Source organism: Polypterus senegalus, chromosome 1, assembly GCF_016835505.1.
Source record: "Polypterus senegalus isolate Bchr_013 chromosome 1, ASM1683550v1, whole genome shotgun sequence".
Taxonomy (NCBI): Eukaryota; Metazoa; Chordata; class Cladistia; order Polypteriformes; family Polypteridae; genus Polypterus; species Polypterus senegalus.
In genome coordinates, this window is record NC_053154.1 from 276247130 (window position 1) to 276274601 (window position 27472).

Consider the following 27472-nt stretch of genomic DNA (forward strand, 5'->3'; position numbering starts at 1 on the left):
TTACAAAAGGTTACATTGACAATCGTGTTACGTTATTTTTAAAATGTTTCCTTTTCTTAGCACAAGCACAGCTGAGAAGCTTCGATGCATGCGCTCCATAACGCGTTAAAAAATCACGCATTTAATCACACTTTGCAATACAAGAAAAGGGGAACTTCTGTCAATGCATGATTTCCTGGTACACTGATTACATTGATCAGCGCTTCCCGATTCATTTTAACCTCGCACCCCCTTGGTTTGTGAAGAAGTATGAAAAAATGTGAGGTTAACACAGAAAAACAGATCACCAATTGAAGCTTTATGAATAATCAATTCGCCATCAATAATTGTTTTGGTAAAGCCATACTCCGTGTAATCCTCCTTCCATTTTATAATTTTTCCGCCACTAGCCATGATTAAATGAATGGTAAAAAAGTAAGAGCGAAGCGAGGGTGACTTATTCAGGCAGGCAGGCAACAGCTCAATAGCTCGAATTTGGATATAAGTAGCTTCTATTTAGTCACCAGAAATATCTTTGTTAGGAATGGAAGTTGAATTTAGTCTTTAAATTTCTATGGTAAAGAAAAAGTTATGCAATGATGACTACATTTAACTATATAAAGTCAAAACTTGATTATATAAAGTCACTGTCGGAATATATAAAGTAAGCACTAGAATATATAAAGTCAAAACATAAATATATAAAGTCAGCGCTGGAATATATAAAGTCAGCGTCGGAATATATAAAGTCAGCGCTGGAATATCCATCCATTTCCCAACCCGTTGAATCCGGCCACAGGGTCACGGGGTCTGCTGGAGCCAATCCCAGCCAACACTGGGCGCAAGGCAGGAACCAATCCTGGGCAGGGCACATGCATCATTTTCAAAACATTAACCGAACAGTGATTTTTTAATTTATTTTTCTGAATACGTTTTTGTTCACTTAGTTTAGTTCAGAGTCGTTTCAATCAATAGATTTTGACTTTTACTTTATATATTCAGGAATGAGTTTATATACTCCGATGTTGACTTTCTATATTCAAGTTTTGACTTTATATATTCGGGAATGACTTTATATATTCAAGTTTTGACTTTATATATTCGGGAATGACTTTATATATTCAAGTTTTGACTTTATATATTCTGACGCTTGACTTTATATATTCACAAAATCAATTTATTTGCCTGTTTGGCACCCCATAGTATATGTGTGTGTGTGTATATGTGTGTATATATAGTTAGGTTATTTTTTAACAAGGGCGAAATTACTTTTTCACACAGGGTCATGTAGGTTTGGATTTTTTTTCTCCCTAAATAATAAAAACCATCATTTAAAAACTGCATTTTGTGTTTACTTGTGTTATATTTGACTAATGGTTAAATGTGTTTGGTGATCAGAAACGTTTTGTGTGACAAACATGCAAAAGAATAAGAAATCAGGAAGGGGGCAAATAGTTTTTCACACCACTGTATGTATGTGTGTGTGTGTGTGTGTATATATATATATATATATATATATATATATATATATAATATGTAAATTATATATGTGTAAATGTAAAATATATATGTGTGTATATATATATATATATATATATATATATATATATATATATATATATATATATATATATATATATATATATATATATATATATATATATATATATATATATATATATATATACACACACATATATATATATATATATATATATATATATATATATATATATATATATATATATATATATTTATATATATATATATATTTATATTCACTGTGTGCACAATTATTAGGCAAGTGAGTATTTTGACCATATCATCATTTTTAATGCGTATATTCCAACTCCAAGCTGTATTAACTTGAATGCTTATTGGATTTAAGCACGTCAGGTGATGTGTATTTGTGTAATGAGGGAGGGTGTGGCCTAAGGAGATCAACACCCTATATCAGCTGTGCGCAACCTGCGGCCGTGGGCAAGGACTTTGGCGGCCGTGGACGTGTATATAAAAGTGATGCGTAATGGCGGCCGTGCAGGTGTAGGGTCTCTGGACTCCAGTGGCGGCTCTGATTGACAGCAAAGAAGTAAAGCCTGACCAAATTCCTACCGTCCGTTTTTCGGGCACTTTAGACGGGCTGTTGCAGGAATTCGCTAACCGTTTTCAAGATTTCGAAAAGATTTCAGCAACAATAAGACTCGTTGCTTCTCCTCATCTGGTGGAGACAGAGAGTGCACCGTTACATCTACAAATGGAGCTAGTAGAGTTGAAGAACAATGAGCAGCTTGTGAAAAAGTTTACGGAAGAAAGCGACCTGCTGGATACGTGGAAATCAGCAGTAGAATACCCACAACTACGAGAACTGGCCAGGAACATTCTCGTTCTTTTCGGAAGCACTTATTTGTGCGAAGCAGCGTTTTCCAGAATGAAATATCTGAAAAACAGGTACCGGTTTTTTGTCCTATATGACGTTTCGTAGACATTTTTTACATATGTAGACCAGTAAATTGAATATTGTCAGATATATCATACTCTGTTTTAATGTGTAATCTGTAAATTTTTACATAAATCATAAAACATTATTAAGTTTACTTGGACTTACTGGCGTTATTAAAGTAAAAAGTCTGTAGTGCGGCCGTCAATAGCGGAAAGGTTGCGCATGCCTGCCCTATATCAAGGTGTGCAGAATTATTAGGCAGCTAGTTTTCCTCAGGCAAAATGGGCCAAAAAAGAGATTTAACTGACTCTGAAAAGTCAAAAATTGTAAAAAGTCTTTCACAGGGATGCAGCACTTTTGGAATTTCTAAGATATTGGTGTGTGATCACAGAACCATCAAACATTTTGTTGCAAATAGTCAACACGTCGCAAGAAACGTGTTGAGAACAAAAGACGCAAATTAGCTGCCAAAAATTTTAGAAGAATCAAACGTGAAGCTACCAGGAACCCATTATCCTCCAGTACTTTCATATTCCAGAGCTGCAACCTACCTGGAGTGCTCAGAAGTACAAGGTGTTCAGTGCTCAAAGACATGGCCAAGGTAAGGAGGGCTGAAACCCAACCACCACTGAACAAGAAACATAAGTTGAAACATCAAAACTGGGCCAAGAAATATCTGAAGACAGATTTTTTTCAAAGGTTTTATGGACCGATGAGATGAGAGTGACTCTTGATGGACCAGATGGATGGACCTGTGGATCAGTAATGGGCACAGAGCTCCACTCCAATGTGGAGGTGGGGTACTGGTATGAGCTGGTATTTTTAAAGATGAGCTAGTTGGACCTTTTTGCATTGAAGATGAATTTAAAATCAACTCCCAAACCTACTGCCAGTTTTTCGAAGACACTTTCTTCAAACAGTGATACAGGAAAAAGACAATGATTTTTATGCAGGCCAATGCTCCATCACTTGCATTGAAGTTATCCACTGCGTGTCCAGCCAGTAAAGGCCTTAAAGATGAAGGAATAATGACATGGCCCCCCTTCCTCATCTGACCTAAACCCTATTGAGAACTTGTGGGCACTTCTTAAACGCTAGATTTACGGGGGAGAAAAACAATACACCTCTCTGAAGAGTGTCTGGGAGGCTATAGTCACTGCTCCACAAAATGCTGATCGTCAACAGATCAAGAAACTGACAGACTCCATGAATGGAAAGGCTTATGACTGTTATTGGAAAGAAGGGTGGCTATATTGGTCATTGTTTGATTGATTTTTTTTTTTTGAAATGTCAGAGATGTTTATTTGTAAATTTTGAGGTGTTTGTTTATTATTCTCACTATAACAGATGAAAATAAACAAGTGAGATGGGAAAATTTTCATTTTTCCTTTAGTTGCATAATAAATCTGCACACTAATAGTTGCCTAATAATTGTGCGCACATATGTATTCCCCTGATGATGTTCACACTCACATTTCCGTTGTGAAACATTCAGGTTTCAGGTTTATTAACATTTTGGATTGACTGATAGCACTGTGTTTGTTCCATATTAAAATTAATCCTCAAAAATACAACTTGCCTAATAATTCTGCACTCCCTGTATATGCCAGCAACACTCATGACAATAACAAAACAATTACATTGTCAATCAAATGTTTCATTTTCTTTTTACTTCTCTTCATAGACACGCTGCCGCTAAATATTCGCAGGCAAATTCACAACTTAATACCGGGAATGCCTGTTAATCATCTTAGATTCACGAGTACTGATTTGGGTAGTGAACAGTTCGATGAATGAAACCTGTTATCTTTACAGCGGTTGACAAACACACAATATCATTTGAACACAACACATCCTCCAAATACGAACCTGATTGAAAGAAATAATGATAATCAAATCCTTGATAACATTAACACTCATAACAGTCACAAAACAATTACATTTGCAGTTACGTTATTTTTAAAATGTTTCCTTTTCTTTTTCATAACTTTTTTAACACACTACTTCTCCACTGTGAAGCGCGGGTATTTTGCTAGTCTAACAATAAAATGGAAACACTTCCAAGGGAATAATTACCTTTATACGTACTATAGTTATGTAAAGTTTTAGATTTATGAAATAATCACTGAAATCTAGTATCTGTATTCTTGATACCATTTGACAACCTGGACATTAGTTTAAACATTCAAAAGAATACTTTAGTGAGGAAAGTTTTGAAGTTTAAGGTGCATAGTTTCTATGAATGTAGACATATGCTTGACTTACAATTCAGTCAAAGGCTTGATTATATATCTATAGTTCAAAATATGTTATGATTGGTGGCCAAGTGCAAAGGTTTTCACACAATCTTTCATGATACAATCAGCCATATAAGATCAGATGTAATGTTGACTTTAATGACAATAGCAGAATCTCCTTTTAGTCAGCATGCAAATGTTGACCTTGTTTATTTTGTTTAACAAATAAATAAATAAATAAATGGTTGAACTGTGCATTATAATTAGTGAGTCCTAAAAGTCATTCCTCGTTGCTAAATTGACATCATGGGTACATATTACAAAATCATAAACAAAGTCTGATATTGTTCCAGATACTTTGTCAGTTATGGGTTTTATACCATCTTTTACCTTGTTATGAGTTTTGAGTTTTTTTTTCTCTTCTCAACCAGCTTCATCACTGATTGAGTGTCTTCTAATCAATGACTGTATAACGGTCATGTTCCTGTGTGTGTGCAGAAAAGGACCATGTCTTTAAAATATTAATTATGACATTCAGAAATCACTAGCGGTAAATTCAAAATTAAACATATTGCCTTGTAATAGTATTCATCCCTCTCTGCTTTTGTTTTGTCACATTCCAGCCTGGAATTAAAATGTTTTTTCATTTACAGTAGATTTTATATAATGGGCTTAATATTATAGTCCAAATGTTTGGCACAGACTAAAAATAAACAAGTAAAAATGGAAAAGTTTTTGGTGCATATGTATTCACTCCATTTGCTATGATACCCCTAAATAAGATCTGGTCCAACAGATTAACTTCAGATGTTGCATAATTGCTGTAGTTAATTATAGTACACTTGAGTGCAATTAAAATGTCACATGATCAGTCACATGTTGTCTGAGACCCCGGACTCTGCAGCACCTCTAAGACCATGGAGCGCTCCAAAGAGGTCAGAGACAAAGTTGTTCAGAAGAATTGATCAGAGTTGGGTTATAAAGTAAAAATCTAAAATTTTCTACAACCCATTAAAGTCATTATGACAAAATGGAAAGAATTTGGCACCACTTCAAACCTGTGTAAAGAAGGCCACCCTCCAAAACTCACAGACTGGGCAAAGAGGGCATTAATCATATATGCAGTAAAGACACCAAGGAGCTGCTAAGACCCACAGCAGAGATGGGAGCATCTGTCCATAGGGCCAACTACAAGCCATATAGAGTGGGTGTTTATGGAGGAGTAAGCAGTTTAAAAAAAAAAAAAAAATTAAACACTTACTTACAGAAAAACAAAACCCCGTTTGGAGCTTGATCAACAGCACGTGGTGGACTCACCAAACACATGGAAGAAGTTTCTCTGCTCAGATGAGACTAAAATTGAGCTTTTTGTCCATCTTGGGAAGTGCTGAGTTTATGCCACACATGGTATGTCCCATCACCCTGAGAATCTCATTACCACAGTGAGACATGGTGGTGGCAGCAGCATCCTGCTGTGGGGATGTTTTTCATTGGCAGTGATAGGAAAACTGATTAGGACTGAAGTAAAGATGGATGGCACTAAATACTTGGAAATTCTTGAGGAAAGCCTTCCAGAGATTTGCGATTGCAATGATGGTTTACCTTCTTGCAGGACAATGGCCGTAAACATACTGCTAAAGCTACACTAGAGTGGTTCTAAGGGTAACATTTAAATGTCTTGGTATGGCCTAGTCAAAGCCCAGATCCCATTCCAATTGACTCTGAAGATTATTTGATGGAGTTGGAGCACTTTTGTTTGAGGAATGGGCATATATCCCAGTGGCTAGATGTGCTAAGCTAATAGACATCTTCCCCAAGAGACTTACAGCTGTAATTGCCACAACAAACTGGCTTTGCAAAGTTCTGACTTTGACAGGGGTGAATACCTATGACCACTTCTTTAAAGTTGTTGTTTGTATCACAATGAAACAGTATTTTGCATCTTCAAAATGGTAGGCATGTTGGCATAAATGAAATGGTGTTAACCCTGTGAGGAAATGCCATACAATGAAGTAATTTTGAAAGTACTTCGCTTCGCTTTTGTGTTTTAATAAAAGAAAAAAAAAAAAACACTTTTTTAAATGTCGGTGTGTTCCATACAAAGGGCTCTTGTGTGGTAGCTTGTGCCTGCTGCCAGTCGTGCTTCATCTCAGCATTCTTCTGATACAGCCATGGAGTTTGGTGGCTGCAGTGCTGTGAAGTAACAAACAGATGCATGGCGGGCACCAGAGATGGACTTGTAGCGGAGTATTGACAACATAGGCACACGCTGCTCAGTCAGCACTTGTAACTTTTAGGCTAGGCACATGACTAAGGAGCGCAGGGGTTATTGGAACCGAGTCAGGTGATAGTTAACCCTGGATAAAAGATGGTCTTTATGCCAGTTAGGGGGCGTTCAGTTCAGACCAGGATAAGGTTGATTCGTGAGCTTCAGGGTGATGTATTAGAAGGAAACAGACAGGTTTTCCCATTTTCCAGGACTATTACAATACAATACAATAAAATACAATTTATTTTTGTATAGCCCAAAATCACACAAGAAATGCCGCAATGGGCTTTGACATCATCCCTCCAACCACCCCCCCAGCTTTGACTCCCTATGAACATGAGGGGAGATAGGGGGGAAAAATGGAAGAAACCTCGCGAAAGGCAGTTCAAAGAGAGACCTCTTTCCAGGTCGGTTTGGCATGCAGTGGGTGTCAAAAACAGAACAGAACACAAGTAATCCTCGGCTTTAACCCTGATTTTTTCTTTTTTTTTTTTTTTTGTAGGGGGAGAAAGCAGGCTAAGAATTTTTTTTTCTGAAGAGCTTATTAAAAAGGGGATTGTTCCTTGTTATATATATTTTTTGGAACATTTTTTTTTGGATTTTTTTTTTGTTAAATGCAGTGTTTGGAATTTTTTTTTCATCTTGATTCATCATTGCAGTATTAGGGCCGATTTATGCTTCACGCTCAGAATGCGTACGCGCCCGCATCATGGCTGACACGCGTTCCTAGCGTTTATTTCACGCGTCCTCTGAGCAGGTCCTCAGAAATTAACGCAACGCGTGTTCGAGCTGCAGTACCAGCAAAAAGTCGGGGGGCGCAGTGTGCTAAAAGTTGGAATGTGACGTCAGAGTCTCTGTTTACTATCTACATGTGACAGCAAGCCTCTATGGAGATCCTTCAGGGATTGATGTGCGCGCTTTGCTGTTTGAGGAATGGTTCAAAGTGGTGACGCAAAATGCTGACATACAGATGCACTTGTGGTGCTTTTATATTCAAGTGTCGCATATTCCTGATCGTAATGACACGGTCCATTTTAAAAGTCTCACATACCATCTTTTGTGCCGTCTATTTTTTATTTTTTTACTTACCTGCTGTTAGTTCCAAGAAGCTTGTAGCGATTAAAAACTGGGATGACGTTTACGATGGTCTGCTTTAGTAATAAAGTAAACTACAAGGTTAAAGTGGACATTTCGAGATTAAAGCCGAAATTTCCACTTTAATCACAAAATACACGTTTTCACCGTGTCTTTTATTTTTTTCTCAGTGGCTCAAATACAGAGCTATACATTGTTGCCTTTGTGAAGTTGCAAAAAAAAAAATGGCACAAAAGATAACACAGAGAAGCCGAACATGTTCTCACCGTTATAATATCTCGCACTTCCACCTGGTGGATTCCTCCAGATTTACGTAAAGTACACGCGCAAGTATGAACACTACAACGCTTGCGTAGCAGGAGCGTCCGCTGCAGCATGCGTCGCGTAAAGTATAACTCCAGCCTAAGTGTGCCTTTTTATAATTTCTTTATGGACTTTTTCTTTCTTCAATAACTACATTATTTTAGTTGTTAAATTGGCCATGTCTGTCTAACTTATTGTTCCACTGACTCTCGGTCCTGATACTTCATGTCCCCAAGTTCTGGCTGAAGCCTATGATTGGGACCCTGGGTCATGACAAACCCTCATAAGTCCATTTTAATTCCAGGTTATAATGCAACAAAATGGGACAAATACCCGAATACTTTCACAAGGCACTGTTCGTTAACATATAGTAGAATGTTAGAAAAATGGTGATACAAAGAATACTAGAAATGTATAGACCTACATTCCAGAAGGCTGTGTTACTTACAAAAGTTTTTTTGTTCATGAAAAATCTCCATTTTATATACTATGAGATACCTAAAACATAAAATAAGGTCAGATTTTAAAGCCCATTAAATGGAACAAAGTATGCTCATATAACCTTCAAAATCTATAACAAAGAATATACAAACACATTTACAGTCTGCATGTTGCACACTTACAGATTTTTACAGAGAATTTTAAAGAATATTATAAAGACAGCATTCAGAACCGCAAAAGATTCACCCTAACATTATAATTAATTCATGACCAAACATGCCTACAAAAATATTACACATCATAGAAATTCCTAAATGAATTCCAGTGAGGTTTGATTGCTTAAGGCTTGGACAACTGGCCGTTTGAGTTGGGAAGATGTTTGGCAACAGTGTTCCTATCAGATGAATGCAGTTGTCTGCTTCTGCGAGTAAAGAATAGTTCATTACTGACTCAAATGCAATTTCCTGATATGACATGCTGCAGTTTCCTACACATTACTGAAGAAATACGAGGTGTGGCAGAAAAGTAATGAGACTGGCAACACTGCAAGCGATCTGGCAACGCTGCGCTGTTGTCCTTGATAGAGCACGTGTATCAGTACCCTCCCATAGCTCAGTGCGAGTTTCAACTCCTTTCTGTTATCTACGTGATTTTTGTGACTGCTATTAGCAAAGTTGTGTTTTTGGTTGTGCGTCACGCAAAATGGAACAGCGGAATTTGGAGCAACGTTGTGCCATTAAATTTTGTGTTAAGCTTGGAGAATCAGCAAGTGTGACGTTTGAAAAGTTAAAACAGGCCTATGGGGAACATTCTTTATCCCGAGCTCAAGTTTTTCTCTGGCACAAATCATTTTTGGAAGGCAGAAAACACGTTGAAGATGAACACCGTTCAGGGAGGCCTTCAACTTCGAAAACCAATGAAAACATTGAACGTGTGAACACTCTTGTGAGATCAGACCGTCGTTTAACATTAAGAATGTTGAGTGAACAATTAAATTTGAACAGATTTACCGTTCATCAAATTTTGACTGAACATTTGCACATGCGAGAGGTCTGTGCCAAAATGGTGCCGAAAAACCTCACAATTGAGCAGAAGGACAATCGAAAAAACAAGTGTCTTGATCTTCTTGACAGAATTGCTAATGAGCAAGATTTCTTTAGTCATGTGATCACAGGTGATGAATCATGGATTTTTGAATACGATCCTGAGACCAAGAGGCAAAGTCAGGAGTGGCACACTGCATACTCTCCTCGACCAAAGAAAGCTCGAATGAGCAAATCGAAATATCAAATCATTGCTGATTTGTTTTTTTGACAAAAGGGGTATCATCCACAAAGAATTTGTTCCTCCAGGACAAACTGTCAACCAAGTTTTTTATAAAGACGTCCTTGAAAGGCTCAGAAAAAGGGTCATTCGCGTGAGACCAGACATTGCAGACAAATGGATGCTCCATCATGACAATGCCCCATGTCACACTGCCCTCTCCATAACAGAATTTTTGACCTCAAAAGGCATTCCTGTGGTTCCCCAGCCCCCTTATTCACCTGACCTCAGTCCATGTGACTTTTTCCTTTTTCCTAAACTGAAAAATGTCCTCAAAGAACGTCATTTCGGGACTTTAGAAAACATCCAAAAGAGTGTAACGGACATGCTGAAGACCATACCGGTTGAAGACTTCCAGAGCTGCTACCAACAGTGGGAACAACGTCCCCATCGGTGTGTAGCTGCCCAAGGGAACTACTTTGAAGGGGATAACATTGATGTTTGAAAAAAATAAAAACTTTAGTAAATAAAAAATCAGTCTCATTACTTTTCTGCCACACCTCGTATAACTTTATCTGCTGCGTTTAGACATTATTTACAATCTAAAATTTAGGAAGTGTTGTATAAAAACATAAATATATTTTCTTGTAGAAAAATGACATTTTTGTTGCAATTCTATTGAACTAATCATAGCACAATTACCGCTTTAGATAAAGTAGTGTATTATTTACTGTATGAAATTCTATGTTCAATTCAAAATGTACTGTGGTGTTTCATGTTTTCCTTTTGGAGTGATTGCTGAGAAGCAGTTTCTGTCCAATGAGATGATTTCTTTGCCATCTAGTGTAAGCCCATCTCATCAGGAAGATGTTATTCACAGTTTATTAGTTTAAACAGCATATCACACAGGCTAAAATTATCCAAAGCACAAAATTCACTTTCCCCAAAATAATAGGACAGAAGAGTTCTCTGTGTAATAGAGCGACAACTTATAATTAAGATGCAGTGGAAAATATTTTAGATGCACAAATTGTCCTAATAAAGCAGTGTTTTTCTTTAAGCATGTAATTGAGTTTCACACCTGAATTAGTAGTTGCAACATCATGGTCAAACTGATCTAGGCATATTGGTGATATGTGTGTAAAACTCTGCACTCTACAATGAAAACTGTACCTCTTACTTAACTTTATTTTCCATTTTTGGTTCAGCTATTTCACTGAAGTATTTTTACCAGGTAATTCATACTATGGGTTCAGGGCTTGGATCATGTCTTTGAATGAGGCATGTGATTTCTTTTACAAGGATGGGTATGGTGGAGTTTTGACTTTTTACCCAGTGAAAAACTTGGTAATTTTTATTTTCATTTTCTTTTTCTTCCAAGTATATACCTTATTCCCAAATGTGAATGCAATCCCCTGTTTAATGAGAAAGTCAGTACCTTATTTTAAAAGGTTTGTTCACCTTAAGTAAATATGTGGTTGAGGTTTATTTGTCAGAAATTATAGCTTTTTGTACTAAAGAATAGATCTTTACCAGCTTTGCACATCTGGACACTATAGTTTCTTATTCCTGTCTGTAAAATGGCTTATGCCCTCTTACATTGAAAGGGGACAATTAATGAGCAATTATACTGAATTTATAGCACATAGTTTCATTTGAATATTTTTTTTCTCTTTTTTGATTACCTTGAATGTGGTTGTAGCTATGTTTGTCATTTTTTCTTCTAGAAGATTTTGTATTTAACTTTTATCCTTGTAGAAGATTAAGCCCCCACTCTCCGATCATGTTCAACATTTACTGTAGTATTGTAGACTTATCCAGAATTTCTTTTTACAGCCTTTTTTAAGTTCTGCCTCTTTTTGAAATCCTCCTGGCACTCATGCAGAGAAGCATGTACAGTACTTAGCTGGATGCTTTTACCAGTTTTCTTTATGGTAAGATAGGAAACGTGTTTGTTGGTATTACCTTTTTTTTTTAATAAGGTAAGCATCAGGTATAGGGCATATTTTTCACACTAATGGTTGGCGTGTATGTTAAGGTGTCATTCAATCAGAACTAAACCAAAAGAGTTTCATAAAGTCATATAAATCCTTTATTATTCTAAATTTTTATTTTGTACTAATTGTAACAGATTACATCATTTTCTTTGCTTTCCTTGTGCCTCTAATGCTTATGCCCAGGTTTAAAAGTAAGCATCATTTTGAAGGCATTAGTACGGCACTAGCAACTTATCAGAAGTGAATAAGTACAAAAAAAGAAATATAACTACATAGAGAAAAAATTCTTTAAGTAAAAGCTTATATTAAAACTACTGAAGTAAAAGTTATAAAGCAGGCTCAGAAAACAATACTCAAGTAAAAGTGCAGTTTTAGTTATTTAACCCATTAATGCCTCATGTTCATTTATTGGAACGACAGTCAGGTAATTTTATACGTTATGAATAATGTAAGAAGTGGATTTGCCTAGTGTTCCAATTTGGAACGCCACATAACTCAACAATAGAATGTAATAATTTTTTTTTCTCTTCAAATTCTTGTTCATTATATTTTTCTACGCAACATATGTGAATTTCATGCACAAACTCCTTAAGCATAAATGGGTTAAAAAAATTTAATTCCATAAATATCCCCAAATAGTCAAGTGATTAAACAATTACATTTTAATCATGCTTAATCATGAGATATGACTTGGTAATCACATGTTTAACAAAGGTAGTTCAGTCATGTCCAGTAGTCCCCCGTGAATGTGACTGTACAGCTTCTTAGTTGCTAAAATCCTAAAGACTGGGTTGTATGAATTGTAGATATGTGATGCGATTGTCCAATGTAAAGGTAATGTGTATCTTAAACTACATTCAGAGATCTTCTGTCTAATGTAATCCATTTTACAATAAATAGCAATAGTTAATGCGTTTAGATTTTGCTTCATTCACGGACATACAGTAATTCCAGATGTACATTCATGAGCTGTTGTCTGTTCCAGTTTTTCTGCTTACTGTTAGTTTTTAAATGTGGCATCATTAATATTTTTTTTTATCTTAAATGAAAAACCAAGGACATTGTATTTCTGTGATATTTAAATTTGCCTGTACTCAGTTTAGTTCTTTGAACCATCTGTGAGAGTTTTAACACTAGAATCCCTGGAGCTTACAAAAAAGTTGTATGCCAGACCACCTTAAATTCCTTCGCACCTCTTCATCAGCGACTTTGTTTTGCAAATGTGTTAATCATCAACTGCAGCAGGCAGCCTGCTGCCCCATATCCATCCCACTGACACAGCTGAAGTTCTCTCCGCTCAAGTCCGTTTATCTGGGTGTGAGGTGCCTGAAATTGTATCAGGTCGGGGTTGGGGAACATATACTGTTACAGGGTAAATAGTATATTGTTATTTGGAATACATAAATTTCATAGGTGTTCTGTGTCTACAACGATCTGGGTTAATTTAGGAAGATAGTAAATGCGAGGCAAGAAATGTTGAGCGCATAAGTAAAACAGAAACTTTTCATGTTATCTGTGAAGACTGAAGTCCAAATATCAAATAAATACTTTCACAAAAGGTATAACAAAACCAGCATGCTATTCTTCAAGAATATAACTGAAGAAAAAGAAATCATTCAATTTACATGTTACTGGCAATGTCTAAAAACTGAAGCCCAACTATCAATCGACAGAGAAGCCGACATGTCTGCTTGGCTGGGGCAGAGGTAAAAACTGCCTCCTCATAATCAAGAGATTTGCAGTTCGAACCCGGGTTCCTATTATTACTACTGTTGTATAGTAAAAACATACATTTGATTTGAATCTGTAACACCCTGTGTAAAGTTTTGCTACGTGTAAAAGTTAGTGGGGTTTTTTTTTTATTTATTCAGTTTTATCCTCTGTCACATTCATGTGGTACAGTGAACTTGCGTCTCCCTCTCCCATTCTTTTTACAATAGCAGTGTTGATCAAAGTTGGTGATGTGGTTGATGTCTGGTCAGAACTATTTGCTGTACCAGCAATCAGAGATGATGCTCCGTGACTGCTTACACAGTATCATACGACATTTGTGCTTTGAAAACAAAGACACCCGTGCAGGATGTGTGAAAATCGATAGTTTTGCTGGGATCTCGGGATCTGGCAACGTTTTGTTGAGAACTGTGTTTAGAGTTATAACCCAGAGCAACATTTTACTGTTGTTGAACACTTGTTTCCAACCAAGGTCCGGTGTCCTTTCTTGCAATACAGTAATCCCTCGCTATATCGCGCTTTGACTTTCGCGGTTTCACTCTATCGCGGATTTTAAATGTAAGCACATCTAAATATATATCACGGATTTGTCGCTGATTCGCCGCTTTCTGCGGACAATGGGTCTTTTAATTTAGGTTACATGCTTCCTCAGTTTGATTGCCCAGTTGATTTCATACAAGGGACGCTATTGGCGGATGGTTTAGAAGCTACCCAATCAGAGCATGTATTACATATTAACTAAAACTCCTCAATGCTATAAGATATGCTTCCCGCGTGGCGCTTGTTTTGTTTGCTCCTCTCTCTCTCTCATTCTCTGCCTGACGGAGGGGGTGTGAGCAGAGGGGCTGTTTACACAGTGGCTGTTTGCCTAGAAGATAGGACGCTCCTCTACAAAATGCCGCTTTATCGCGGTGCTTCTGTATACTTAAAAGCAGGTATTGATTTTTTGATTGTTTGCTTTTCTTAGCGAGCGCTCTCTCTGACATTATCTGCTCTTCACGGTGCTCCTTTGAAGATAAGATATGTTTGCATTCTTTTAATTGTGAGAAAGAACTGCCATCTCTGTCTTGTAATGAAGCACAGTTTAAACATTTGACTAAAGGGTGTTATTTCATGTCTAGAGGGCTCTAATAATGTTAACAGTGTGGGAGAGTTTATAAGGGCTTAAAATATACAAAATAACCATACAAACATATGGTTTCTACTTCGCGGATTTTCACCTATCGCGGGGGGGTCTGGAACGCAACCCCCGCGATCGAGGAGGGATTACTGTACTTCTTAACCAAGCCTGTCAAATTTGGCATAAAGTTTTAGATTGTGACAGATTTGGAGACAAAGCACATATGCAGTGTCCCTTCTTATTTAGGGAAAAACCCCAGTGTCATGGGATAAAAGCTTTCCAAGATTGTGATCATAAAGCTTGTGGAGCAGTTTCTGGACAGTGTCAGAATCATAAGAGAAGACAACTTTGTCACGTCTCTTTCGCTGGCTAATAGACTGCTGCAAAATAATGCATTATGTCTTTTTGAAAATGAATCACGTTAAATCTGACACCCCTAATATATACATATTTTTTAATATATGTTGTGAGGTTTCTGAACTCTCTTGAGACCCCCTTCACCCCAACGGGACAACATGCTGAAGTATGATTGCCGTGTCTGTGGAAGGCCGATTGGTGATGCAAGGAACATTATAAATGCAGAGAACAGTATAACTTGGCCACTGACCTGGCTCCGACCCTGCCCGTTTGCTCTGTCTATGTATCGGAGAGTGGTAGATCCCTCTACAATAAGTCACAGTGCTGTTCCTGTTTCAAGTTGAATAAAGCTGGTTTTGCTAAGTACTGAGACTCAGCCTTGTTTCTTGGGGTGCAAGACAGCTACTCGCGTGTCTCAATGTATATATGTAATTAAAGTTCAATCATATGTATCCTGTACATGTTTTTTTTCTTTAGTGTTACAGCTAGACATTTGTATTTCTTGATGTGAAATTATAAATATGGAATACCATTTTAATTATGCAGTACTTGTGTCTTAACAAAATATACTGAATGACACACATAAACACGTAAACAGTACTATTTCTCTTAAAAAGCCCCATATGTATCAAATGTTAATAAGATGTTAATCAAGAAGACCCCAGGCTAACATGTTTAATAAGTTTACAAGTAAAGCACAAATTTGCTGTTAAGCTAATAAGCCAATTGTTTACTAAGCGGCAGTTTCAAGTTCTTTTTCTTTTTTCCAATTGAAAATGTATGCAGCTATACTTAACAGAAGGTTGCTGTTAGATCTCAGACAAATGGTGTCCGTTTTAATTAAAGGACGATATAATTATGTCAGTTTTCATTAAAGTAGGTTTTATTGCCCTTAGTGTAGTTGCATAGGATGACTTCTCCAATTCCTTTTTCTCCATTTATAACTCCACTTTCTTTAGTGTAAATGCTGGCTCAACTAGTGTAAATGCTGGCTCAACTAGTGTAATTCCTTGCGTACAAGAGCTCTGTAAGTAAATTACCATAAAGTGTAGAAAAGCAGCGTCTGAAAGTTTTTTGTGATTGGCCAATTTGTTCAATCACCAATCAAGTAATTTGTTATGAAAATGGGCTGATTTAGATCAGCGGCTGATTGATCGGAGCATCACTATAGCAGTTTCTCATTTTTGATGTGTTGCGGGTTTGTATTTGCAGGTTTTAGCCATATTTTGCCTCTTAATGGCAATTTCATTTCAGTGCAATTTTTCCTTGTTTTTATTGGATTTAGTTTTGCAGATCAATGTACTAATATAGAACAAAGTATTGCCTTTTTTTCTTTTTTTTTTTGTGGATAAGGCTATTGGCACTAATATTTCCATAAGTGTTAAATAATATACACTGAATAATAACAAAAGATGCTATGCACAGTCATTTAGCACATCTTTGATTTCTTAACCCTTTTTAATTATTTTTAAATTCACATTAATTTTTAAAGTAGCAGTAAGCATGCACATACAGTTCATGACTTTACTAGCTTTCAGTGTAAATATGTGCTGACTGTCATGTTTTGGCCATAGTTATGCTTTATGCATCAGTTTCCATGGCAATACTGTGTCAGTGGCTGACAAACTGACTGCCACTAGCTCTTGGGGAAGTCTTCCAGCTGATCAAGCTTTATAGTAAAAATACTAGAAATCATTATAACCACATTGACCATGTTGATGTTACAGTTTGTTGGACCTGAACAAGTATCGATTTGTTTAAGTTTACAGTGATTGTTTGATTTAACCTTTTATGGATCCAAAGAATTGTACTTAGTTTCAAATCAAAACCCTATAGGTTACCTCTATAATGTTCCATCTGTGAAATAGGGACAAATAAATAAATTAATAGTTTTCTGGCATTTTGACAATAATGGTAATTTTCACCTGCAAAAAAAATGAACTAAAACTAGAAGTGTTATCTGTCTCTGTAAAAAGATATTAGCAAGCTTTTCTTAATGTTTCTTAATGCTTAAATAAAATACTGTTTTCTTATTTAAATGAAAGCAACAAACACACAACTAATACAAAAATATCATCAAATATCATATCAAAGACTTTGTTAACCAAAAAACATCAAACAAAAAATGGTGATGCAGTTTCAGTCAAGGAGCAAAATAAAGGGGTTTGGGATAGGGCTGTGCAGTATGTCCTCAAATTAATATAATATAACACAATTAAATTGATAACAGGAAATTATTTTTTAATAGCCCTAGTTTAAAAATACATTTTTTAAATATTGCTTAGTTGTCATGGCTCATGGATATCTATAAAAATGCATTATATGATATGCTGAAATAATGTTTTATATATGCAAAATCACTAAATCTGCACATGCCTCATTTTAATATCTTTCAAATAACTTTTATGGAAATTCAGACATAAGAATACTTATTTAACATTTATGGAACATTCTAGCTTTTCCTCAACCACTAGATTGCAATTGATAGTGTCCCCCACAATGCATGCTTGTTTCCTCATTTCACCAAGGGTACAACTACCTGAACTCCAACCCCCTCGTGGGTCTCAAATAAATTTAAAGACACTATAAAAGTTGAGAAATACTAACATACATAGTAGATCTGACTCTCGCAGATTTTACTGTTGCACAGTTATGTACAGTACTGTGCAAAAGTTTTAGGCAGGTGTGAAAAAAATCCAGTAAACAAAGAATGCTTTCAAAATGGAAGCGTTATCATTTATTTTCATCAATCAACAAATTGCAGTGAATGAGCAAATGAGAAATCTAAATCAAATCAATATTTGGTGTGACCACCCTTTGCCTTCAAAACAGCATCAATTCTTCTAGGTACACTTGCACACAGTTTTTGAAGGAACTCAGCTGGTAGGTTGTTCCAAACATCTTGGAGAACTAACCACAGATCTGCCGATGTAGGCTTCCTCACATCCTTCTGTCTCTTCATGTAATCCCAGACACACTCGATGATGTTGAGATCAGGGCTCTGTGGGGGCCATACCATCACTTCCAGGACATCTTGTTCTTTCTTAACGCTGAAGATAGTTCTTAATGACTTTGGCTGTATGTTTGGGGTCATTGTCCTGCTGCAGAATAAATTTGGGCCCAATCATACGCCTCCCTGATGGTATTGCATGATGGATAAGTATCGGCCTGTATTACTCAGCATTGAGAACACCATTAATCCTGACCAAATCTCCAACTCTATTTGCAGAAATGCAGCCCCAAATGTTCAAGGAACCTCCACCATGCTTCACTGTTGCTTGCAGACACTCATTATTGTACTGTTCTCCAGCCCTTCGACGAACAAACTGCCTTCTGCTTACAGCCATATATTTCAAGTTTTGACTCATCGGTCCCGAGCACCTGCTGCCATTTTTCTGCACCCCAGTTCCTATGTTTTCATGCATACTTGAGTCGCTTGGCCTTGTTTCCACGTTGGAGGTATGGCTTTTTGGCTGCAACTCTTCCATGAAGACCACTTCTGGCCAGACCTCTCCAGACAGTAGATGGGTGTATCTGGGTCCCACTGGTTTCTGCCAGTTCTGAGCTGATGGCACTGCTGGACATCTTCCGATTTCGAAGGGTAATAATCTAATCACTAAGTTTCCTTGGCCGACCACTGCGTCTACGATCCTCAACGTTGCCCGTTTCTTTGTGCTTCTTCAAAAGAGCTTGAACAGCACATCTTGAAACCCCAGTCTGCTTTGAAATCTTTGTCTGGGAGAGACCTTGCTGATGCAGTATAACTAACTACCTTGTGTCTTGTTGTGGTGCTCAATCTTGCCATGACATGAAACTGTCTTCCACAACCTCACCTTGGTAGCAGAGTTTGGCTCTTCCTCACCCAGTTTTAAGCCTCCTACACAGTTGTTTCTGTTTCATTTAATGACTGTGTTTCAACCTACATGTGACATTGATGATCATTAGCACCTGTTTGGCATAATTAATAAAGTATCTATCTATCTATCTATCTATCTATCTATCTATCTATCTATCTATCTATCTATCTATCTATCTATCTATCTATCTATCTATCTATCTATCTATCTATCTATCTATCTATCTATCTATCTATCTATCTATCTATCTATCTATCTATCTATCTATCTATCTATCTATCTATCTATCTATCTGGTTGATCATACTGACTATAATCCTACAAAATCCCTGACTTTGTGCAAGTGTACCTATAAGAATTGATGCTGGTTTGAAGGCAAAAGGTAGTAACACCAAATATTGATTTGATTTACATTTTTCTTTTGTTCGCTCACTTTGCATTTTGTAAACTGATAAAAATAAACAATCATTATTTATATTTCTGAAACCATTCTTTGTTTACAACATTTTTACACACCTGCCTAAAACTTTTGCACAATACTGTATATCTAAGACTTTTTTGTTTATATTCTAACAAACTGCACAATGCGCGATTTAAACTTTATGTAAGACTTTAAATGTTTTTGAAATGCAAACTAAACCTATGTACCATATATACTTGAGTATAAGCCGACCCGAATATAAGCCGAGGTACCTTATTTTACCTAAAAAAACTGGAAAACTTACTGACTCGAGTATAAGCCTAGGGTGGGAAATGCAACAGCTACTGGTAAGTTTCAATAATTAAAATAAATACCAATAAAATTACTGTACATTAATTGAGGCATCAGCTCATTAATTGAGCACACAGCCTGAGATTGAGTCTCACAGAAGCTGCACAGCACCATACAGAGCCCGCAGCAGTTCTTCTACCGCCCGCAGACCTAACCAGGTACAGTGGAACCTCGGGTCACGACCGTAATCCGTTCCAAAACTCTGGTCGTAACCCGATTTCGTTGTCACCCGTAGTAATTTCTCCCATAGGATTGTATGTAAATACAATTAATCCGTTCCAGACCATAAGAACTGTATGTAAATATATATTTTTTAAAGATTTTTAAGAACAAATATAGTTAATTATAGCATAGAATGAACAGGGTAATCGTAAATTAAATGTAAAAACATTGAATAACACAGAAAACATTAAACAACAGAGAAAACTAACATTGCAAGAGTTTGCGCTATAGCGCTATGAACCACTCGTTAAAAACACTTTTTTAATGAGTTTTAAGCACAGGGAAAAAAATGAACATTTGAAAAATCTGTAATTTAATAAACCACCAAAAAAAGTAACATTGCAACAATGCACGCTATGAACCAATCGCTTTAAACAGAAATGAAGTGGAGGTTAAAATCCAATAGAAAAAAAGTCTTCATTAAATACAAGTGTAAAGGACCATGGATTTGGAAAATCACTTAGTTTGTGAGTGCCCCCAGTTTCTAATTTTTTTTTTAAATTGCTGGCCCCTCACTCTTACAATTGCCAAACATGGTTTTTGTTTCATGTCCTGAAACAAGTTGCTTGCGTTACATTTAGTAACAGCAACAGCTTACGTTTGACTTTTGTTTGTTCAGTATCCTGTTTGCTAGAGTCAAAATACAAAGAAATGATTGACAATACATCTAATATACCAGCACATCTTTATTTCAGTGCCACCGTCTCCAACCCATATAACATAGATAGTCTCACTGTCGTCTTGTAGATCTTCCCTTTCAGTCTTGTTGGTACCTGTCTTTCGCAAATCACTCCTGACTCTCTTCTCCACCCACTCTATCTCCACCTCTCTTGTGCCTCCTCAACCTATTCCCTACTCTCATTACTGATCACAATGTCATCTGCAAACATTGTAGTCCACATTGAGGCCTGTCTGATCTCCTCATCAGCCTGTCCATCACCAAATAATCCAATAAAAAATCCATCACTACCGCAGACCTCACCACTGTCTCACTTCCCTCATACATATCCTGTACCACTTACATACATTTCTGCCACTCCCGACTTCCTCATAAAATATTTTACAACTTGCCCGAAGAAGCTTGCATATTGTAATCTGTTCAGTTTCTTAATTAATTTTGCTTATTTTTATTTGTGTCCATGGAATATTCTGATTGCAATATACAGTCAGTCTTCTATCGTGTGTGCCCAGTGGAGAATACCTCAAGTTCAGGTAGCTTTCTGAATGGTGGTTTATTGACAGGTTGAAACATTTTGTTAAAGACTAACTCCACACACTCCACATAAGCCTGAGTACTGCTTTTCAAAACCTTTTGAGCGCTGAATGCTTGGTTTGTAAGGTGAGCACTTAAACCTGGGCACCTTCTCATTGTTTCAGACTTGCATGGTCAGACATTATGCTGAGAGCATATTTAAATCAGTACACGCTGAGGTTTAATATCTTTGGAGTAAGCTGACTGAACAGCAGGGAAGAACAAGGGCAGAAGACATTAGAATTATGGGGGTCTCTAAAGGTGCTGAGAAAGGGAAATTGCGTAAGTTCCTCATGGTTCAATGACAAATGTAGTTTACAGGCTTGCTGAACTTCAAACCCTGAGTTTGAGAACTCGGCACACAGGGAAGAACAACTGGGATAGCCTTTGAACCATTATTTTGAAACTTTTATGATGCACAGAGTGCTAGGAAGTTCCAAAAAGTGCTCATTAAGGGGTGAAAATTTCTTTTGTCATTTAAGAGTACAGACCATGCAACCCCAAAAGGCAGTGTATCCAGTTTTTAAAGAGCCAGTGAGGCTTGGTATTTCTTCTTTTCCCTGCAAAAATGCGGCTGTTTCATTCTGAAACTCAACCACTGTTTGATGATCCTGTGAGAGCTCTGGAGGCAATTAGTGAATTTATTTCAACAGGGACATGGCCTTTCTGATTAATTTACAATGTCTTTCTCTAAGTAATACCTTTATTCGGTTAATTTTTTTGCATGTTTAATCCTCAGGATGTCCCACACTAGAGTTTTATCCTGTTTTGCCACTGCTCCTTAATTTTTGCCTTTTCATTTTATACTTCACCCGTTTACTTCTTCGCTTGCCATATTGCCTTTCTCAGTGGCAGGTGTGGAGGCTAGGTTTGTCTTCCCCAATAGTTTTTTCCACACGCAGTTTTCCGGTTCTGACTGGTGCTAGCTGTGTCACTTCTGGATTGTGGAATTTTTTTCTTTATGCTCAAGGATGTTGTTTTCATTTTTTTCCCCACTTGGGGGTTTTGTGTGAAACTTAATGGGATATGGGGGTTCACTGGACCATGGTTTTTGTGGTTTGGGAAGTGGGGTCTTTTCTTTGCTCCCATCTAATGCATCACTTCCATGGAAGTTTTTTTTTCTTTTTTTCTATTGGCTCTTCTTCCCCTCTGCTTTTTTTTTTTGATAACTGTTGATGTGAATCCTGTTGCATGTTACATGAGGACTTCTCAAAAGCGACCCAGTATTGTGAATCATTTATTTTGCAATTAAACAGTTGTAGCATGTTATGCAAGAATCACACTTTAAATATAGGGATGTGCCTTTAGCTTTTTCAAAACACTTTGTAAGCAATACTTGTGCATCTTCTTACAGAAGCAACTTCTTGATTTTAGTTTGAAAATCATAGAAAATTAATATCTTAGGTTCACTGAGAGATGGATGAAGACAATACATTTTGTGCTGATGGTGGAACTTGCAAGTAGGCTGTTAGCTAAATTTTGCCTTTTTCAAAATATGAGCATATGTAGGTATAGGGATGTCAGATTAGCCAAACATTAGGTTTGAATATTCAAATTAAAAATAATAAGTAAATATTTGAATATACTCATACTTGAGGTAATTATTCTGCCCATTTTATGTACATTTGTATGTCCTTTTTAAATTCTTTTATTATGATTACTGTAGCAAGAACAAATACCCAACAGCAAAACAAAAATTCTACTGGGTGACCAAGTCTTAAACCGCTCAGCCTGTTGAGCATGAGAGCTCTATACCTCACTGCTGTTACTCAACTATCTTGTACCCTTACAAAAATATTTCCCCCTGGGCTCAACCCCAACCCTGCTTCCCATTCCTCATAGTTCTTGCAGCAGCAAAATACATCACAATACATAGTGCATGACACCATCTGAACACTACAAATTGAGACCAGCGCAACAGTGTCAACTGCGCTAAATGCTTTGCAGATGCATCAAAAAAAGTAAAAATATTAATAATTGTGTAACGAACCGCAGTGACTACGAGTGTGTCTCGTAAGAATTTATTTTCATTTTTGTGACTGCCTTTTTGGCTTGCTGTTCTGACATGGATCAGAGTGAATACAGGTCAGCTAGTAATGAATTCGTCAAGATGTGAATAGTGAGCGAAGCAAACGGCAGGCAGTAAGAAGGCAGACTTGTACCCAGCACTCGAAGCTTGCATTTCTTAGACTAGAGAAAAGCTCTGTTGGCTTCTTTTATGTAAAGTTGAGTTTCAGTTATATTGTACTCGGGCATGATATTATACTTATGGAGTGAAGCCAAGTAAACTGTTAGTGTAATAATGTGATTCTTCCTCTTCTATTTCAGATATCGAATCAAAATATGGAGCTATTCCCAAAAACCCTTTCTAAATTATTGATCATTGTGTAGACTTCTATAAAGATCTTTTCTTGGCTGGACCTTCCAATCTTCAAATGCACTGGACTCCTTTTTTTTTTTTTTCCTTATTGGCTATACCTAAACTTTCTCTGGCTGATACTTTGCTACTGGAAGCTCCTATCACTATCAGGGAACTCGCTGATGCTCTCAAATCCTTTTCTAAAGGAAAGTCCCCAGAATCAGGTGGATTCCATGCAGAGGTACTGTTAAACTTTTGGCCTCAGCCAGCTCAGCCTTTATTCCAGATGCTTTCCTCCACTTTAACTTCTTCACAGTTTCACCCCTCCATAAACTCGCTTTTATCAAATCAGGTTAAGGACTCCACTGATTGTTCTAATTTCCAGTCCCCTGTATTTGACAAATATAGATGTGAAATTACTGAGAGAAATGCTAGCTTTTCATTGTTAAACTTTTACATTCTAATCAGACCAGTTTTATTTAGTTATGCACCAATCAATCGACTGATAAACTGAGCCTGGAAAATTTTTCGCCCCACTAGAATGGCGATTTATAAATAAGCTGATCTCAAACGACTTTTTCAGAATCTACTTTTCTAAGTTTACTGTAATTTAGTTGTTTTGCTCCCGTTTATAAAGTATTATGGTACTTGAGGATTCACGTTTTATTTGCTGCTGAACTTCCTGGTGTGTGTGGATGAAGATTATCAACAAATATAGAAAATGATCAAGCACCATTTATCCGTTTCTACTTTTAATAGACTTGAATCCATTTGGAGCTGCTTCTTTACCAACGTGTGAAACATGGTCTTACTAACTGGATTAATTTACTGCATTTAGGGGTTGCAATAAAAATTTTAATCACAGACATTTTTAAAGTGTTAATTGCACATGTTAACAGCCATTAAGCAACAGCTTGAGTGACAATTATTGTGAAATTACTATCAAAATGCCAGCAAATATCAAGAGTTTTTGCCCATATTGTCCACCACTACTCCAGACTTGTCTGTGAGTGAAAGTTTGGGAACTTCAAATGTAAAACTGATATGCAACTAAAAAAACATTTCAAATACAAGCCCAACTTAAATTGCCTTATACACATAATTTTTTTTTTGCAATATGACTCTCATCACTAATGCTTTTAAACTTTGATTTAAATTGTGAGATCAGGCAGATCATTCCATATTTTGGATGCTATGTAAAAACTGTTGTTAGAGTATTCTAAGTTATTCTGGGAATTTTGTTAGGCCAGTAGCTTGTGTAGTAAAACTTGTATTCCCTAATTTATCATAGATTGTGAGCCTGAAGGAGTTTCTGATTGGTCCTTTGATGAAAATTGCCTCTTCTGCTGCCTAAGACGTGAAAAAGTAAAGGTATGTTTTTTCTAAACTTGTACAAAGTTTCAGTGGAATGCATAATCTATACTGTATGGTTGATTATACGGCAGAGCCATATCTTTCTTTTTTGATCTGATTCAATTTTTGGTTAAGATGGTGCTTATCTTTTTTGTTTGTTTGTTTCCCTGGCTCCCTGACTCAATTTGTGGTTATATACTGTACAGGGTGGGCCATTTATATGGATTCACCTTAATAAAATGGGAATGGTTGGTGATATTAACTTCCTGTTTGTGGCACATTAGTATATGCAAGGGGGAAAACTTTTCAAGATGGGTGGTGACCATGGTGGCCATTTTGAAGTCGGCCATTTTGGATCCAACTTTTGTTTTTTCAATAGGAAGAGGGTCATGTGACACATCAAACTTATTGGGAATTTCACAGGAAAAACAATGGTATGCTTGGTTTTAACATAACTTTATTCTTTCATGAGTTATTTACAAGTTTCTGACCACTTATAAAATGTGTTCAATGTGCTGCCCATTGTGTTGGATTGTCAATGCAACCCTCTTCTCTCACTCTTCACACACTGATAGCAACACCGCAGGAGAAATGCTAGCACAGGCTTCCAGTATCCGTAGTTTCAGGTGCTGCACATCTCGTATCTTCACAGCATAGACAATTGCCTTCAGATGACCCCAAAGATAAAAGTCTAAGGGGGTCAGATCGGAGACCTTGGGGCCATTCAACTGGCCCACGACGACCAATCCACTTTCCAGGAAACTGTTCATCTAGGAATGCTCGGACCTGACACCCATAATGTGGTGGTGCACCATTTTTCTGGAAAAACTCGGGGAACGTGCCAGCTTTAATGCATAAAGAGGGAAACGCATCATCATGTAGCAATTTCGCATATCCAGTGACCTTGAGGTTTCCATTGATGAAGAATGGCCCCACTATTTTTGTAACCCATATACCACACCATACCATAAATTTTTTTGTTCCAGCAGTCTTGGAGGGATCTATCCAATGTGGGTTAGTGTCAGACCAATAGCGGTGGTTTTGTTTGTTAACTTCACCATTCACATAAAAGTTTGCCTCATCACTGAACAAAATCTTCTCGTAAACTGAGGGTCCTGTTCCAATTTTTGTTTTGCCCATTCTGCAAATTCAGTGCGCCAATCTGGGTCATCCTCGTTGAGATGCTGCAGTAGCTAGAGTTTGTAAGGGTGCCATTTGTGAGTAGCTAATATCCGCCGAAGGGATGTTTGACTAATGCCTCTCTCCAGTGACATGCGGCGAGTGCTACGCTGTGGGCTCTTGCTGAATGAAGCTAGGACAGCCACTGATGTTTCTTCATTAATGACAGTTTTCATGCGTCCACATTTTGGCAAATCCAACACTGAACCAGTTTCACGAAACTTAGCAAGCAGTTTACTAACTGTAGCATGGGAGATGGGTGGTCTCGTAGGGTGTCTTGCATTGAAATCTGCTGCAATGACCCGGTTACTGCGTTCACCAGACATCAACACAATTTCTATCCACTCCTCACGTGTTAACCTCTGCGACATGTCAATGGCTGTAAACAAGGAGAAACTTGGAAATAACTCATGAAAGAATAAAGTTACGTTAATGTGAAATTCCCAATAAGTTTGATGTGTCACATGACCCTCTTCCTATTGAAAAAACAAAAGTTGGATCCAAAATGGCCAACTTCAAAATGGCCACCATGGTCACCATCCATCTTGAAAAGTTTTCCCCCTCACATATACTAATGTGCCACAAACAGGAAGTTAATATCACCAACCATTCCCATTTTATTAAGGTGTATCCATATAAATGGCCCACCCTGTATAAAGACTTTGGTTGAAGAGCACATGATTTTTTCCCCGTTCACTCAAAAAAGCTGAAAACATTGGTTTCCTGTTGAGATTGTGAATTTTAGTAAACTAACTTATACCTTTTTTTTTTTATACATTTTGCATTATTATACTGTTTTAAAATTATGTGAATGCTTTTGTTAATGCTAATATAACTTTACTAAAATTGGATATATAGGGTTGAAGTTATTAAATTTACATAAATAAGTTTAATTGTTTCTTGAAATTAAAGATTTCAGAATATTAAATTGCAGTGATGTTTTTTTAAACAGTCAATTCAACATCTTTTTGGGCAAAATAAATTTAAGTGTTAAAGATATAGATTTCAATTATAACAGCACAATTTGGAAGGCCTGCTTCTACTTTCTTTTATAATGTTTACATAAATCCTGTTTGATCAGACATGTTGCTGTTTTGTGCAAGGCCATAAGCGTGATTGTTTCATTTTTTTGAAGAAAATGTACTTCTGTATATACAATACTGTGCACATCTCATGCACCTCAAATTGTTCAGACAAATTTTAAGTCTGAAGTTTATTGTTGACCTCAGCATTAGTGTGTCAGTAGA

General features: G+C 36.9%; 1 protein-coding gene across 3 annotated transcripts in view; it reads left to right on the plus strand.

The window, feature by feature from the left end:
- Positions 1 to 27472, plus strand: part of LOC120542463 (ligand-dependent corepressor-like) — a 271671-nt gene that overhangs the window by 101367 nt on the left and 142832 nt on the right. For 2 of the 3 annotated variants that reach the window (XM_039774963.1, XM_039774981.1), the window contains exon 3: positions 24985 to 25064. In XM_039774963.1, the coding sequence (XP_039630897.1) occupies positions 24985 to 25064 (80 nt within the window). Of the gene's footprint in view, positions 1 to 23923; positions 23935 to 24984; positions 25065 to 27472 lie in introns of those variants that run through there. The other variant, XM_039774972.1, reaches the window with a different exon arrangement.